A 12,503-nucleotide genomic window follows, 5' to 3' on the forward strand; every position below is an offset into this window, starting at 1 on the left:
ATTGACTTGATGGCAATGGGTTTTGAGGGAAACTATGATCAAGAATAAACAGGTAAAGTTTCTTTTAAAAAGTATATAATGGATGATTCCATTTATGTGAAACCCTGGAAAAGACAAATACAGCCTATAGAGATAGAAATTTGATTAGTGGCTGCCTGAGAATGACTGGGAAGGGGTGCAGGGAACCTTCTGGGGTCCTGGGAAAGTTTTTGATTGTAATGGCTACCTGTTGTATACATTTATCAAAATTCATCAAACTGTACACTTAAAATAAATGCACTTTATTATATATAGTAAATTATACCTCGATAAAGTTGATTAAAAATGCAGTTGGAGTAGCAGTTGTTGTTAGTTGCTGTGGAGTCAGCTCCGACTCATGAGGACCCCATGTACAACAGAACAAAACGTTGTCTGGTCCTGCACCATCTTCATGATCCTTGAAATGCTTGACTTCATTGTGTACTCTGAGTGCCTTCCAACCTAGGGGGCTCATTTTCCAGCACTGTATCATAGGACAATATTCTGTTGGGATCCATAGGGTTTTCACTGGCTAATTTTCAGAAGTAGCTTGCCAGGCGTTTCTTTCTACTCTGTAGATTAGAGTGGAGAGGAAGGAAATTAAAAAAAGAATAATTGGGGGATGGGTAGGGAGGGGAAACAACATCTACTTAGAGAGAGTGGTAATGAGGGGGTTCTCCAAGGGAGAGAACATGTAAGCTGAGACCCATGCATGAAAAGGGCCAAAGAAATAGAGGGTGAAGATGGGTGCCCTGGGGTGGGGGAAGGAGTTCTCCAGGCAGAAAGAATAGCAGATATGAAGGCTTTGAGGCAGGGAAGAGCCAAGGAAAACTGCTTTTGCTGTGATAATTATTGGATGAAGGACACGGGGATGTTTGGTCTACTTAAAGTAACAAAATATCTTTGAAGAATTTGAGTAGCACCCCACTAACCTGCAAACATTGATGACTAAGAATAGCACCCCACTAACCTGCAAACATCAATGACTAAGAACTAAGCATCCTCACCTATTCATATAAAGGCCTCTTGATGACACTTCATATTCATTAAAGTCAATGTATGAGGGTACTTGAGAGTAATACAAACAGTATTTCATTAAACTGACTAATTTCACACCTTCATTAATGTAGATTGGTGTTCTCTTTCAGCGAATATGATCATGGATAGGAATTCTGAGCACGGAACGTAGGTAAGGCAAGTTCTGGAGACAACTCCATCTGCCACAATAATGTAGACTATTCTTCCTTCGTACGTTGTAGCCTCTTTAGTTGCCTGAAATTTGAGGATCCTTGAGAAATGGACTCTGAACCCTTATGGTAGGAAAGTTATAATTCCAGGTACTGGATCATAAGAGAGGACAGGATAAGTGGCTTTGATAATGAGGGCTTGGTCTCCATCATGATTGTTTTGATTAAGACTGTTGCCAAGTAACCGAAGACAATGGAAGTTAGATTAAGCAAAAAAGAGAAAGAGAAATTTATTACAATATTACAGGGATGGATCCATGGAACCCAAAGACAGGAATGTATTCAGCCCAGGAAAGGAGGGAACCAGGACTCGGAGAGCTGACAGTCTGTTTTTCTGTTTTTGCTCTGTGCATCTGTTTATTCTTGGATCTCTCTGCAGATCAGCTTTTTCTGGTTCTTTGCCCACAGGGGGGATGTGGCATCATACTTTGAGAAGTCAACCTCCATTCCAAGTAGGTGGGGTTATGAGGTACAAACATGGCTGTTGGGACCTTTATAGACAGGTATGGGGATTTCTCCGGGAGAAGGGAATGGTTTTGGGCTAGGAAGATATCAAACATTATCTACTACAAAGATGTTGGTATTTAAAGGATCCCAAAGTTGCTATTTCCACTATAATCAATCATCAACACACTGTGTGTGTGTGCACGTGTGTGTGTGCGCGCGCATGCTTATTCTGTGAAAGGCACTGTGGGGAATAGGAAGATGGAAGATCTAATAGCTATTATAATCTCGTTGGGATTATAAAACACATACACCAAAAATTTTAAGACAAGGAAGTATGTGATGAATGCCATTAAGAGTGATATAACAAATCTGATGTGGTAATCAATGAAGACTTTATGGAGGAAGAATCACTTAGGTTAAGGAGCCCAGGTGGTGGAACGGTTAAGTGCTCAGCTAACCAAAAGGTTGGCAGTTCAAATTTGCTGAGTGGCTCTGTGGGAGAAAGACCTGGCAATTTGATTCCACGAAGATTACAGCCAAGAAAACCCTATAGGGCAGTTTTACCCTGTTATATGGGGTCACTATGAGTTGAAATTAACTCGATAGCACCAAACATCATCAGTTGGGTTAAACCATGGAAGATGGGTTAGATTTTGGCAATTAGAAATGTAGAGGAAAGAAATTTCATGTAGAGGCAAAGAAACAGCCAAGATCAGAGTTGGGTAAGAGCAAGGCTTACTTGAAGAACTGTGAGATTTGTTTTGCGAGAACATGTTATGCAAGCAAGTGGGAAGTAATGAGATGCTAAATGGTGGGGCTCCTTGGATATTAAATTGTTTGGACTTTATTCTGTAGGCAAAGAAGTCACCAAGACCTTGTAAACAGAGGAGAGAGATGAATAGAATGCTTTGGTGAGACTGACTGACAGCAGTGGGCCTGCAGAGTAGAGAAACTGGAGGCAGGACAAACACTGAAGAGGCAACTGAAATAAATTACTGGTTGGAGCTTCTTTGTTCAATACGATAGCGACCAGACACGTTTGACTATTGATCACTTGAAATGTGACTAGTGCCACATGTTGATGTGTTATTATTTTGCATATATTGGGTTAAATAAAATATATTATCAAAATTAGTTTCACCTGCTTTTTTTTTTTTTTACTGTAGCTACTAGAAAATTTAAAATGACGGATGTGGTTTGCATTGTATTTCTATTGACTAGCGCTAGGCTCAATGAAAGGGGTAAATAAGAGGGAAGAATGAAGTTACTGAGGGCAAGAGAAATGACAGTACCATTAGGTGAACTAAGGAAAGTGGAGCTGTTCAGAGAAATGAGGACAAACTTGTTTTCAGAAAACAGATGCTTTTGCAAATAGGTTTATTTGGGAGTAAAAATGATGATACTAGCTGTCTTAGGCTGGGTTCTCTAGAGAAGCAAAACCAGTGAAGAGTATATATATATATACTGAGGAAATGGCTCACGTAGTTGTAGAGGCTGGTAAGTTCCAAGTCTGTGGGTCAGGCTGGAGGCTTCTCCTGACTCACGTAGCTGCAGGGGCTGGTGAACACAGATTGGCAGTTCAGACAGCAGGCCTATGGCTCACAGGTTGCTGGTGAATCCCAAGATCGGCAGGTAAGCTGTTAGCTCAGGTCCCAAGAACCGGAGGTCAGATGAACAGGAGCCAGCTGCAGGATCCGTAGTGAGCAAAAGCCAGTGAGCTTTGTCAGAAAGTCCACCTATAGTGTCTGGGGTCTTAACAGCTTATGAACAGCCATCTAAGATACTCTACTGGTCTCACCCCATCTGAAACAAGGGAGAATGAGGAAAACCAAAGACACAGGGGAAAGATTAGTCCAAAGGACTAACGGACTGCCAAGTACCACAGCCTCCGCCAGACTGAGTCCAGCAGAACCAGATGGTGCCCAGCTACCACCACCGACTGCTCTGACAGGGATCACAATAGAGGGTCCCGGATAGGGCTGGAGAAAAATATAGAACAAATTCTAGCTCACAAAAAAACTCAAAACAAACCAAAAAAACCAGATTTACTGGTCTGACAGAGACTGGAGAAACCCCGAGAGTATGGCCCCTGGACACCCTTTTAGCTCAGTACTGAAGTCACTCCTGAGGTTCACGCTTCAGCCAAAGATTAGACAGCCATAAAACAAAATGAGACTAGATGGACACACCAGCCCAGGGGCAAGGACGAGAAGGCAGAAGAAGGCAGGAAAGCTGGTAATGGGAAACCTAAGGTCGACAAGGGGAGAATGTTGACATGTCGTAGGGTTGGCAACCAATATCACAAAACAATATGTATATTGTTTAATGAGAAGCCAGTTTGCTCTATAAACCTTTATCTAAAGTACAATAAAAAATAAATAAAAATAAAGAAATACCCAGTGATGAAAAAAAGAAGTTCACCTATATTGGATGCAGGCCACACCCCCAAGGAAAATCCCTTTCAACTGATTGGCTGTTCACAATAGATCTTATTATGGAGGTGATTACATTATATCAGATCTCATTATGGAGGTCTTACATCATTACATAGCTGCCAAACTACATCATAACTGCCAAACCACTGAGAATCATGGCCCAGCCAAGTTGACACACAACTTTAACGATCACACTAGCCATCAAGCTTTCAAAATGTAAAGAACCAACTTTTCCTTGCCTATAACAGAGTTGCATGTAATTTTTATACCCTAAAATGAATTTCTCCAAGTGTGTTTCAGGAAAAAGTTCCATGAAAAAAGGGCTGCATGGTCAAATACATTTGGAAAATAGCCATATACCCCAGCCCCCTCTTGGAGACTCACAATGCCCTTCAGCATATTGAAAGCTTTGAGAAGTTGCACTTAATTTTACCTAATTTATTTGGGCACAGATTGCTTTTCTGAGTAATAACTATTAAAGGGAACACACTAGTGCTTATCTAGACATTAACAGTACCCAAATCAGGGATATTTAGTCAAAGATAGGCCTGGAACTTAAAAATAAAATTTTCAACCTTTTCTATATTTGGGAAGGAATAGGATTTTCCAGACCTAGAAAACTCTGACTTGTCCTAAACTCATCATATTTCATCTTGAATTTTCTTTCTATACTAAGTGGAGACTTATTTGTAAAGCAGGCAATGCTTTCATCTTGCCTATGAGCTATGGCGAGGACACCACAATGCCATATGCTAGCTATTCTGTGTATGTTTGCACATAATACAGACATTTCTATCCCTCTTGCCAGTGGACCCAGGGCTTGTAAGGGTGTCTAGAGGCTTAAGATCTTCACGTTCTTCACATCTTTGTCCTTTGGGAGAGACAGTAGGCAAGATTTTTACAAGTTGCACCTTGGAAAAAAAGGTCTTGTGCTTGAAAGGGACCTGATCTACACTCTTCATGTTCCCTGGCACCAATGAAGCTCAGTGAATGGCGAAAGAACTTGGTCTGTGAACCTCTGTAGCCTTGTACTTTTGTGATTATACCTTAATTTTTATTCTCCAATGTCGCTCTACTTTAACAGTTAAGGAAACTCAGAAAGGGTTTATTTGGGAGTGAAATAAACCCTGTCACCTGGCTCTTAGAGAGTAGGAAGAGATGAGCACATGAACCATTGGGAGCCAGAGTGCAGACTGTGGTAGCCAGTCTCCAAGATGGCCCCCAGTGATTATCTCCCTGCTGGTATTCACATTCTTGTGTAGTACCCTCCCACACTGAATAAGCTCACCTGTGTAATAATAGGATGTTGCAGAAATGATGGAGAGTGACCTCCTAGGTTCAATCATAAAAAACACTGCAACTTCTACCCTGTTCTCTCTTGGATCACTTACTCCAGGGGAAGCCAGTTGCCATGTTGTGAGAATACTTAAGCAACCTGTAAAAATGGCATCGGGGAGGTTTCTGACCCCCTCTAACTTCCCAAGGGGGAAGGAGAATCAAGATCAACAGCCCGAGGCTGATTGCTATGAGGCAGAGGTCAGACATACCTCCTCTCCAACCTTTTTACCAATTCTGACACCAACTGTCCCTCCCATGGCACTCTCCACTTGTCTGCTGGGTCCAATAATTTGTTGCAATGGCCACACAGAATTCACAGACCATATTCCCGGTTATAGGGTTTATTAGGGAAGTAACAGGTTACAATTCAGGCTCAAGAAGAATTCAGGATACAGTACTTCATCAGGACAACCTCTTCTCAGCTCTGCCGCTGGCAGGCCTGGCCTCTCCCTGGCCCTTGTCCCTTGGGCTGGCCTGGCTTCTGCCCTGCTGGGTCAGGTGTTACAAAGCTCTTTCAGCTCTGGTGATAAGTGCCTGGAGGCACCCCACTCTGCCAGGAAGCCTCCTGCCTGAAGGCACTCAGCTTTTTCACCCTGTGGCAAAACCACACCCACTGTAACTGTCTTGTTCTGTGGGGCAGAAAGCCCACCATGCTGTCTCCTGCCTATCTCCTGGTTCTGCTGCTGCCATTTCTCTGCTGCTGCTTCTTATCCTCTCTCGCTGTCTCTGGTATTACTGCTCTCTCTGTGTATTGCATCTAGGAGGTTCTCAGCACAGGGATCTCAGGTCCAAAGGACACACTCTGCTCCCGTCTCTTCTTGGTGGTAGTCAGGTCCCTCCTTGCTCTGGGAGTGACTCTCTTTTAAATCTAGCAGGATGACAAAACTTACCAGTTCCCTCGTTACGGTTCCATACACCTTATTTGCACGTTCTCATCCCCCACAAAGGTGCCATGCACCTTATTTACATTATTAGCAAGCTAGACAATCCCTTTGTTGGGCCAAAGCACCTCATCTGCATAGTCCTACCTTGTCATTTGGTGAGAGTTCCAAAGACTATGACTAGAATGGCTATATTAAGTAATTCACTGTATGGCACAATCCTATGGAGAGGTTCATGCTGTGAGGAACTGAGGCCTCCTACTAATAGCCAGCACTAGTTTGCCAGCCATGTGAATCAGGCATCCTGGAAATAGATCCTCCAGGCCATTATGCCTTAAAATGACTGCAACCTCATGAGAGACCAGAATCACACAACTAAGTCACTCCCGAATTCCAGACTCACAGAAACTGAGCTAATACATTATTTATCAGGGTATTAAGCCTCTAAGTTTTCGGATGTTTTTACCCTGTAACAGGTAGCTAATATGATAGATGTGTTTCGTATGATGTTTTGACACTGAAATGGCTCTAGATTTGCAGGTCATTCCTTTAGAATCTGGTTAGTTCTTCTGAAATACTATGCTTACCATGCCCCTGTGCTTCTTATTCTGGTGTATACACCAGAAAGATGGTTTCTCCCCAAGGGTGAGTAATGCTGACAGAAGTAATAACTAAGAGAAGTGATAAAGAACTTAATAATGCTCTCCCTATAAAATATTATAATAACCATGGTGAAAGGAAACCTTTCAATTGCTACTTCTGTATCAGCTTTTGAAAACAAAAAATCTAAGCTTAACCATAGTCTTACCTTATTTTGCTCCAAGGCAAATCTTCAACTTCTCATTTTAATGTTTTTAAGTAACACACATACAGAAAAGTGCATACATCATAAGTGAATGCCTTGATGAAATATCATAAAGTGAACACAGCCTCGTAACCACTACTTAGATCAAAGAAACAGAACATTATAAGCCTTCTAGAAGCCTATCTGGTACCCTCTCACTTCTTTTTCCCTTTCCCACTTCTCTTGACTTCTAACACTATTAATCCTGAACTTCATATAAGTGGAATCATACAGTATGTATTCTTTTGTTTCTTTTGCTCAATTTATTTGCATTTTTTACTTAGGATTATTAACATCTTGCTTAGTTGCCATTACTACGTTTCACCAGTTATTTTAGATAAACTTCAATGATAGCCAGACTGTTAGCAAGTTCATAAATACAGTAGAGAGAGTAATTATTGAAATTTCATTGAATCCATGCCTTCTTTTGGTTAATATAAGGCAGAGAGCAGCTGCATTTCTTAGGAGTCCATGTTGCTGTGAGGAATAAGTGAGATGTGAAAGCACTCTGCAAACTAAAAACTACACATAATTCAGTTGTGTTTTGATGCTGGGGTTCATCCTGGCAGCCAAGGGATGATGAAGATGATTGATTCTTTAGGATGATCCACCAGACCTCACAGACATGGATGGAAGCTCCCTTAGGTCAAGCATGACCACATTTTTTTTTTTTTGTGGGGGGAGGAGGAGGAGGCAGCAGAAAGAAAGGTAATGCTCAGCACTGTGACTCAGAGGAGTAGCTGTATGTGTTCTTGGCTATCTGAGATAGCTTCCTGCAGGTGATGAAGTTTCCAGAGTTAGGAAACAGGGTATTCAGAATTCTTCGGACAGTAAGTGGGGGAGGTTAGTTTGGAGTGAACATGGAAATTCTATTCAGCAAGAGAAGTTCATCTTTCTTGTTCACCAGCTATTACTAGTCACTATCGGAGAGGTAAAGAAAATAAGGCCTCCCCCCAGGACATGACAATCTCCCACGGTAGGCACTTAATAATAATTAGCAATAAAATAAATAATGATTAGCAAGCAAGATAAGCCATAGTCTTGTTAAACTTGACAGAGTGAGGGAGCGCCTTGGAGGTACAGAGCAGAGAGGATCATTCCAGGTTTGGGTAGCCACGGGCTGAAGGGGATTTTTGGAACAAGAGCTTTTCGGTGGTAGGCTTTTTGTAGGGCTGGAGACGTCCATTTCCTCTTCCCAAAAGAGAAGGAAATAAGACGATTAAAAATAAAAACTGCAAGCTCCAAGGCTGTCACCAAATCCTTCTATGTGGCCCAGTGCACCATACAGAAAGGAGGTGTAGACTCTCCTTCAAAAAGCCAGCGCTGCTTCCGGGCTCCCACACCTCCTCCTTCACCATAGGAGGGTGGCTAAGGATTCATAACCCACCTCTTCTTTTAGTTGCCATGGAGACCAACCCTAGTCCTTTCATTCTTTCTGGTACTGGGAACATTTCTCCAACGCAGGCGGTATGGAGGGGGCTTAGTCCAAACACGACGGTGGCAGTGCTGAAGAGGGGGAAGGGTGTTAGCAAAAAATAGCGCCGAGAGGCAGGCAGCCTGCACGGCCGCTGCGGACCCAGGCCGAGGGACAAAGGCTAAGGTCAGCTGCGATTCAAGCCCTTCCGTCTGCCAACGACTGGCGGCCATACGCTGCGGGGGCACCGCTGGGCCGGAGGAGGGCGCGGGCCGGTAAAGGGGGAGGGACTCGGGGCACGCAGTGGAGTCCCAGGAGAGTTCTGGGACCCCGGGGCGCAGACCTGGCCACTCACACTGGCGGGTGGGAGAGGAGAAGGGGGCGCGGGCCCCTCCACCCACGCGTCCACTGGGCGGTGCCGCCATCACTCTCTCCTCAGCAACACCACCTTCTCCTCCGCCCAGCCGGGGTCCCCTCCCCACCACCCTCTCTTCTCCATAGGAGCCTCCCATTGGACAGAGGCGCGGTCGATCCGCCTCGACTCACGGAGTCGATTGGACGCGAGGTCCTCGGTCAGCCCCCCCCTGCTCGGATTGGCTTGCTGCACATTGGCGCAACGGAAGAGGCGGCCGACCGAGGGTGCGTCTTTCCCCCGGCTGGGCTGCCGCGAAGGAGGCGACGAGGAGGCCCGCGCTGGGGGGCTGGCTCGGGCGGCAGTGGAGGCTGCTGCGGATGGGAGCGTGTCGGCTCGGCGCGCCCATGGAGTACCACGGCAGGGCCGCCTCCAGCTCCTCCTCGTCGGCTGGGGAGCCGGCGCCCGAGGGGCCCGAAGGGCGGCGGCGGGAGCCGCTGCGACGCCGGGCGAGCAGCGCGTCGGAGCCCGCGGCGGGAGCCTCGGCGGAGGGCGTGAGGCGGAACCGGCCCGGCTCCTACAGCGGCCCCACCTCGGTCTCCCGCCAGCGCGCGGAAAGCGTAAGAAAGAAGCGGCCGCGTAAGTGCCCTGCGGGGCGCCTTCCCGCCTCGGCTGCCGTTTTTCCCGCGCTAACGCGCGGGAACACTGCCCCCGCACGGTGGTCCCAGGTTGGTGCGTGGGATGAACACCCGGCTCGAGGCCTCGGGTCCCCCAGACGCGAGGGTTTGGGCCCTTGGCCCCGCTCCCCGCCTAGTTCACGCGTCCATTGGCCCGTGTTTTCCTGTTGTCAAGAGTGGAGGGCCTTTCTCCAGGACCCTTCCTCCGTCTTAGCTCCTTGAGTATTCTCTTTCCCGAGAGTTACATGATTTTAACCTCTGGAAGGTCTTTTGACTCATTTCCTCCGCTCGCCTCCTCTCCCCTAAAATCCTGAATCCCCAGTGTCTGTCTTCCGTGGGTTTCCAAGGAGTCTTCATGACGTGTAATTCTTTTTATTAGAAGATTTAGGGCTTACTGGAAGTATTTAACTGCCGCCTAAGTTGCTTCAGGCCTAAAACTGGTTTCCATGCTCTGTGGACCTCTAAGCTTTAGCTGCTTTTCTTATGAGAATTTGGGTCATCTCTCACCCAGATACTCTATTTTCCTTCCATCTGTTTGCAGATGTTTTCGATTCAGGACTATAGCACTCTGGGTATTAAGGCTTTTCTGTTGAGGGAAAATGATATCTTCCTGAATCCAGCATTAGGAATTGGACACGCTCTTCCCAGAGAATCGGTTTTTCCATTTTACTGTTAAGTTTGTTTTTCTGCTTTGTGATCCAGCCAAATATTTTCTGCCCTTTTATTTAGGACCTCTCTGTTTTGTAGCCATTGCTACTGTTGAAAATATTAACTGTCTTTGATTCTCAAATGTAGGGTTTACAGTATAGTCATTTACACATGGTTCGACTTTTAAAAAAATTTTATTTTTTATTTTGCCAGATTTCTGTCTTACGAAAGCAACTTATTTAAATGCAGATTGTGAAAATGGCAGGATGTGTGTGAAGTCTTTATTGAATAGCAAACGTGCCTCAACGAATGAGCCAGTGTCTTTTATATGATTTGGATGATTAAATGTAGCCCTATTTTGCTATGAAAAGTTTGGGAGTTTTTTATTCTTTTGTCTTTTCCCATCTCAAAAGAGATTTGGAAAACAGTCCACTCTCAATCTATGATATTTTGAGTCAGTTAACCGGGTTTTTGTTTTCTTTGAGATGCACCTGAATTTTAAGTGATGCAAAATACTGTAGGCTTCGTGGTTTTGTACTGTAGAATAATTATCAGAGATGGGTGTAAATTCCAGGGATTCAGCAAGTAAGAATCAAGGCCACATAGCCCCGTTTGTGGCTTTTGGCCACAAAGATTCTAATAGATATTGTACTTCGGGTGTTTGCATGTGTCAGACATCCTTCTAAGAGTTTTAGTAACTCATTAGCCCTCACACCTCTGACGTAGGTGGTGTATTTGTGGTTCCCAAACCTGTCCTCACTCCAGACTTACTGTGTCAGAATCACTAGGGATGAGGCTGCGCATGTGTATGTCTAAGAAGTTCTTTAAAAGTTTTAGATTGGGGGGTTATATCTCACAGGACTGAGAGAAATGGCAAATAAAAATTGATTTAAAGTGATGCAAACGAAGACGCTAATAATGGTAACATAGTCCTACTTTCTGAGTGCTTACTTCTTTGCGTTAGTCTCTGTGCCAAATATTTTATGAACATCTAATTTAAGTCTCACCATTATCCTGCAAAGTAGGTAGTTTTTATCCCCAATGTCAAGATGAGGAAAACAGGCTCAGTGAAATTGTCCTTGTCTGAGGGCATGTTGTAAGTAAAGTAAGTGATGGAACTGGGTTTTCATTCAGATGTCTGACTCCAGACCCAGGGTTCTTGACTCTCTCCATTTTAGAGTGGAGATGGATGGAGTAAGGTACAAGTGATGTAGTCCAGAGCAGTGCTTCTCAGATGGAGTTATGAGAAGCTTTTTACCCACTCACTCCCTACACACGCGTGCATGTGGCAGGTCTCGCAAAATAAAAAACCTTTTTGTTTTTAAAATTTTATTGATGCATAATTACATACAGTAAAGGGCACAGTTTTAACAAATACGTACACTCATGTAACAAGAGATCATGTGTATTTATTAAGGGCCCCAGATGTGCAGTAGATGTGCCTGCATTGGGAACCCAGGGATCAGAGTGCTCCATGGTAGTGTGGGGGATGAGGTGGATCTTTGAAGATAACTACTAAGCATGTTGTAGAATGCCAGGGAGATCTTTCAGACTTGCTGATTGTGGACTCTTACGCCAATCATGAAATATCCTTAACCTCCGTTAGCGTAAAAAAGAAAGCTTTTGTTTGTAGCTTGGCAATACCGACCTAGAAAATAGATTGCTTTGCTTTGGCTTTTTGGGCAGCATCAGTGTTGGCAGAATGGAACTGGTGCTGGGGCCCTGTGAGACTGCCTTTTATCAGATACAGACTTCTCATTCTTCTTTTTTTTCCTTCATCATTTTAAATCAAATCAGGATGGGCTGCCCGCTGGAGTCCTTGGGTGGTGCAAACAGTTAAGTGCTTGACTACTAACTGAAAAGTTGGCCGTTTGAACCCACCCAGAGGCGCCTTGGAAGAAAGGGCTGGCCATCTACTTCCGAAAGTCACAGCCATGAAAACCATAGGGAGTGAAGTTCTACTCTGAAACACATGGGGTCACCATAAGTTGGAATCTACTTACCTTTCGGTGTTTTGGTTTTGCCCACTAGGAGCTGGGATGGGAGGGAGGAGTTAGATATGTTGCTTTGTATCCTATTTTTGAGAGACAAAATGGAAAAGGATGTTTTTTAAAACTCATTGTTTTGTCAACTTTAAATGAAACCACAGTAAATACAGCCTCTCATTTAGATGTATAACAAATGTAAAGCATTAATCAGGAC

At 44.4% G+C, this 12,503-nt stretch overlaps 1 protein-coding gene across 2 annotated transcripts in view; it reads left to right on the top strand.

Annotated features, from left to right (window-relative positions):
• Window positions 1–8,985: 8,985 nt before the first annotated feature.
• The window catches only part of PANK2 (pantothenate kinase 2), a 30,145-nt gene continuing 26,627 nt past the window's right edge, over window positions 8,986–12,503 (top strand). Inside the window, exon 1 of one of the 2 annotated variants that reach the window (XM_012557471.2) lies at window positions 8,986–9,615. In XM_012557471.2, coding sequence (XP_012412925.1) covers window positions 9,357–9,615 — 259 coding nt within the window. In that variant the 5' untranslated portion in view covers window positions 8,986–9,356. The remainder of the gene's footprint in view (window positions 9,616–12,503) is intronic. The other variant, XM_023737516.1, reaches the window with a different exon arrangement.

This window comes from Trichechus manatus, unplaced genomic scaffold (genome assembly GCF_000243295.1).
Source record: "Trichechus manatus latirostris isolate Lorelei unplaced genomic scaffold, TriManLat1.0 scaffold00104, whole genome shotgun sequence".
Classification (NCBI taxonomy): domain Eukaryota; kingdom Metazoa; phylum Chordata; class Mammalia; order Sirenia; family Trichechidae; genus Trichechus; species Trichechus manatus.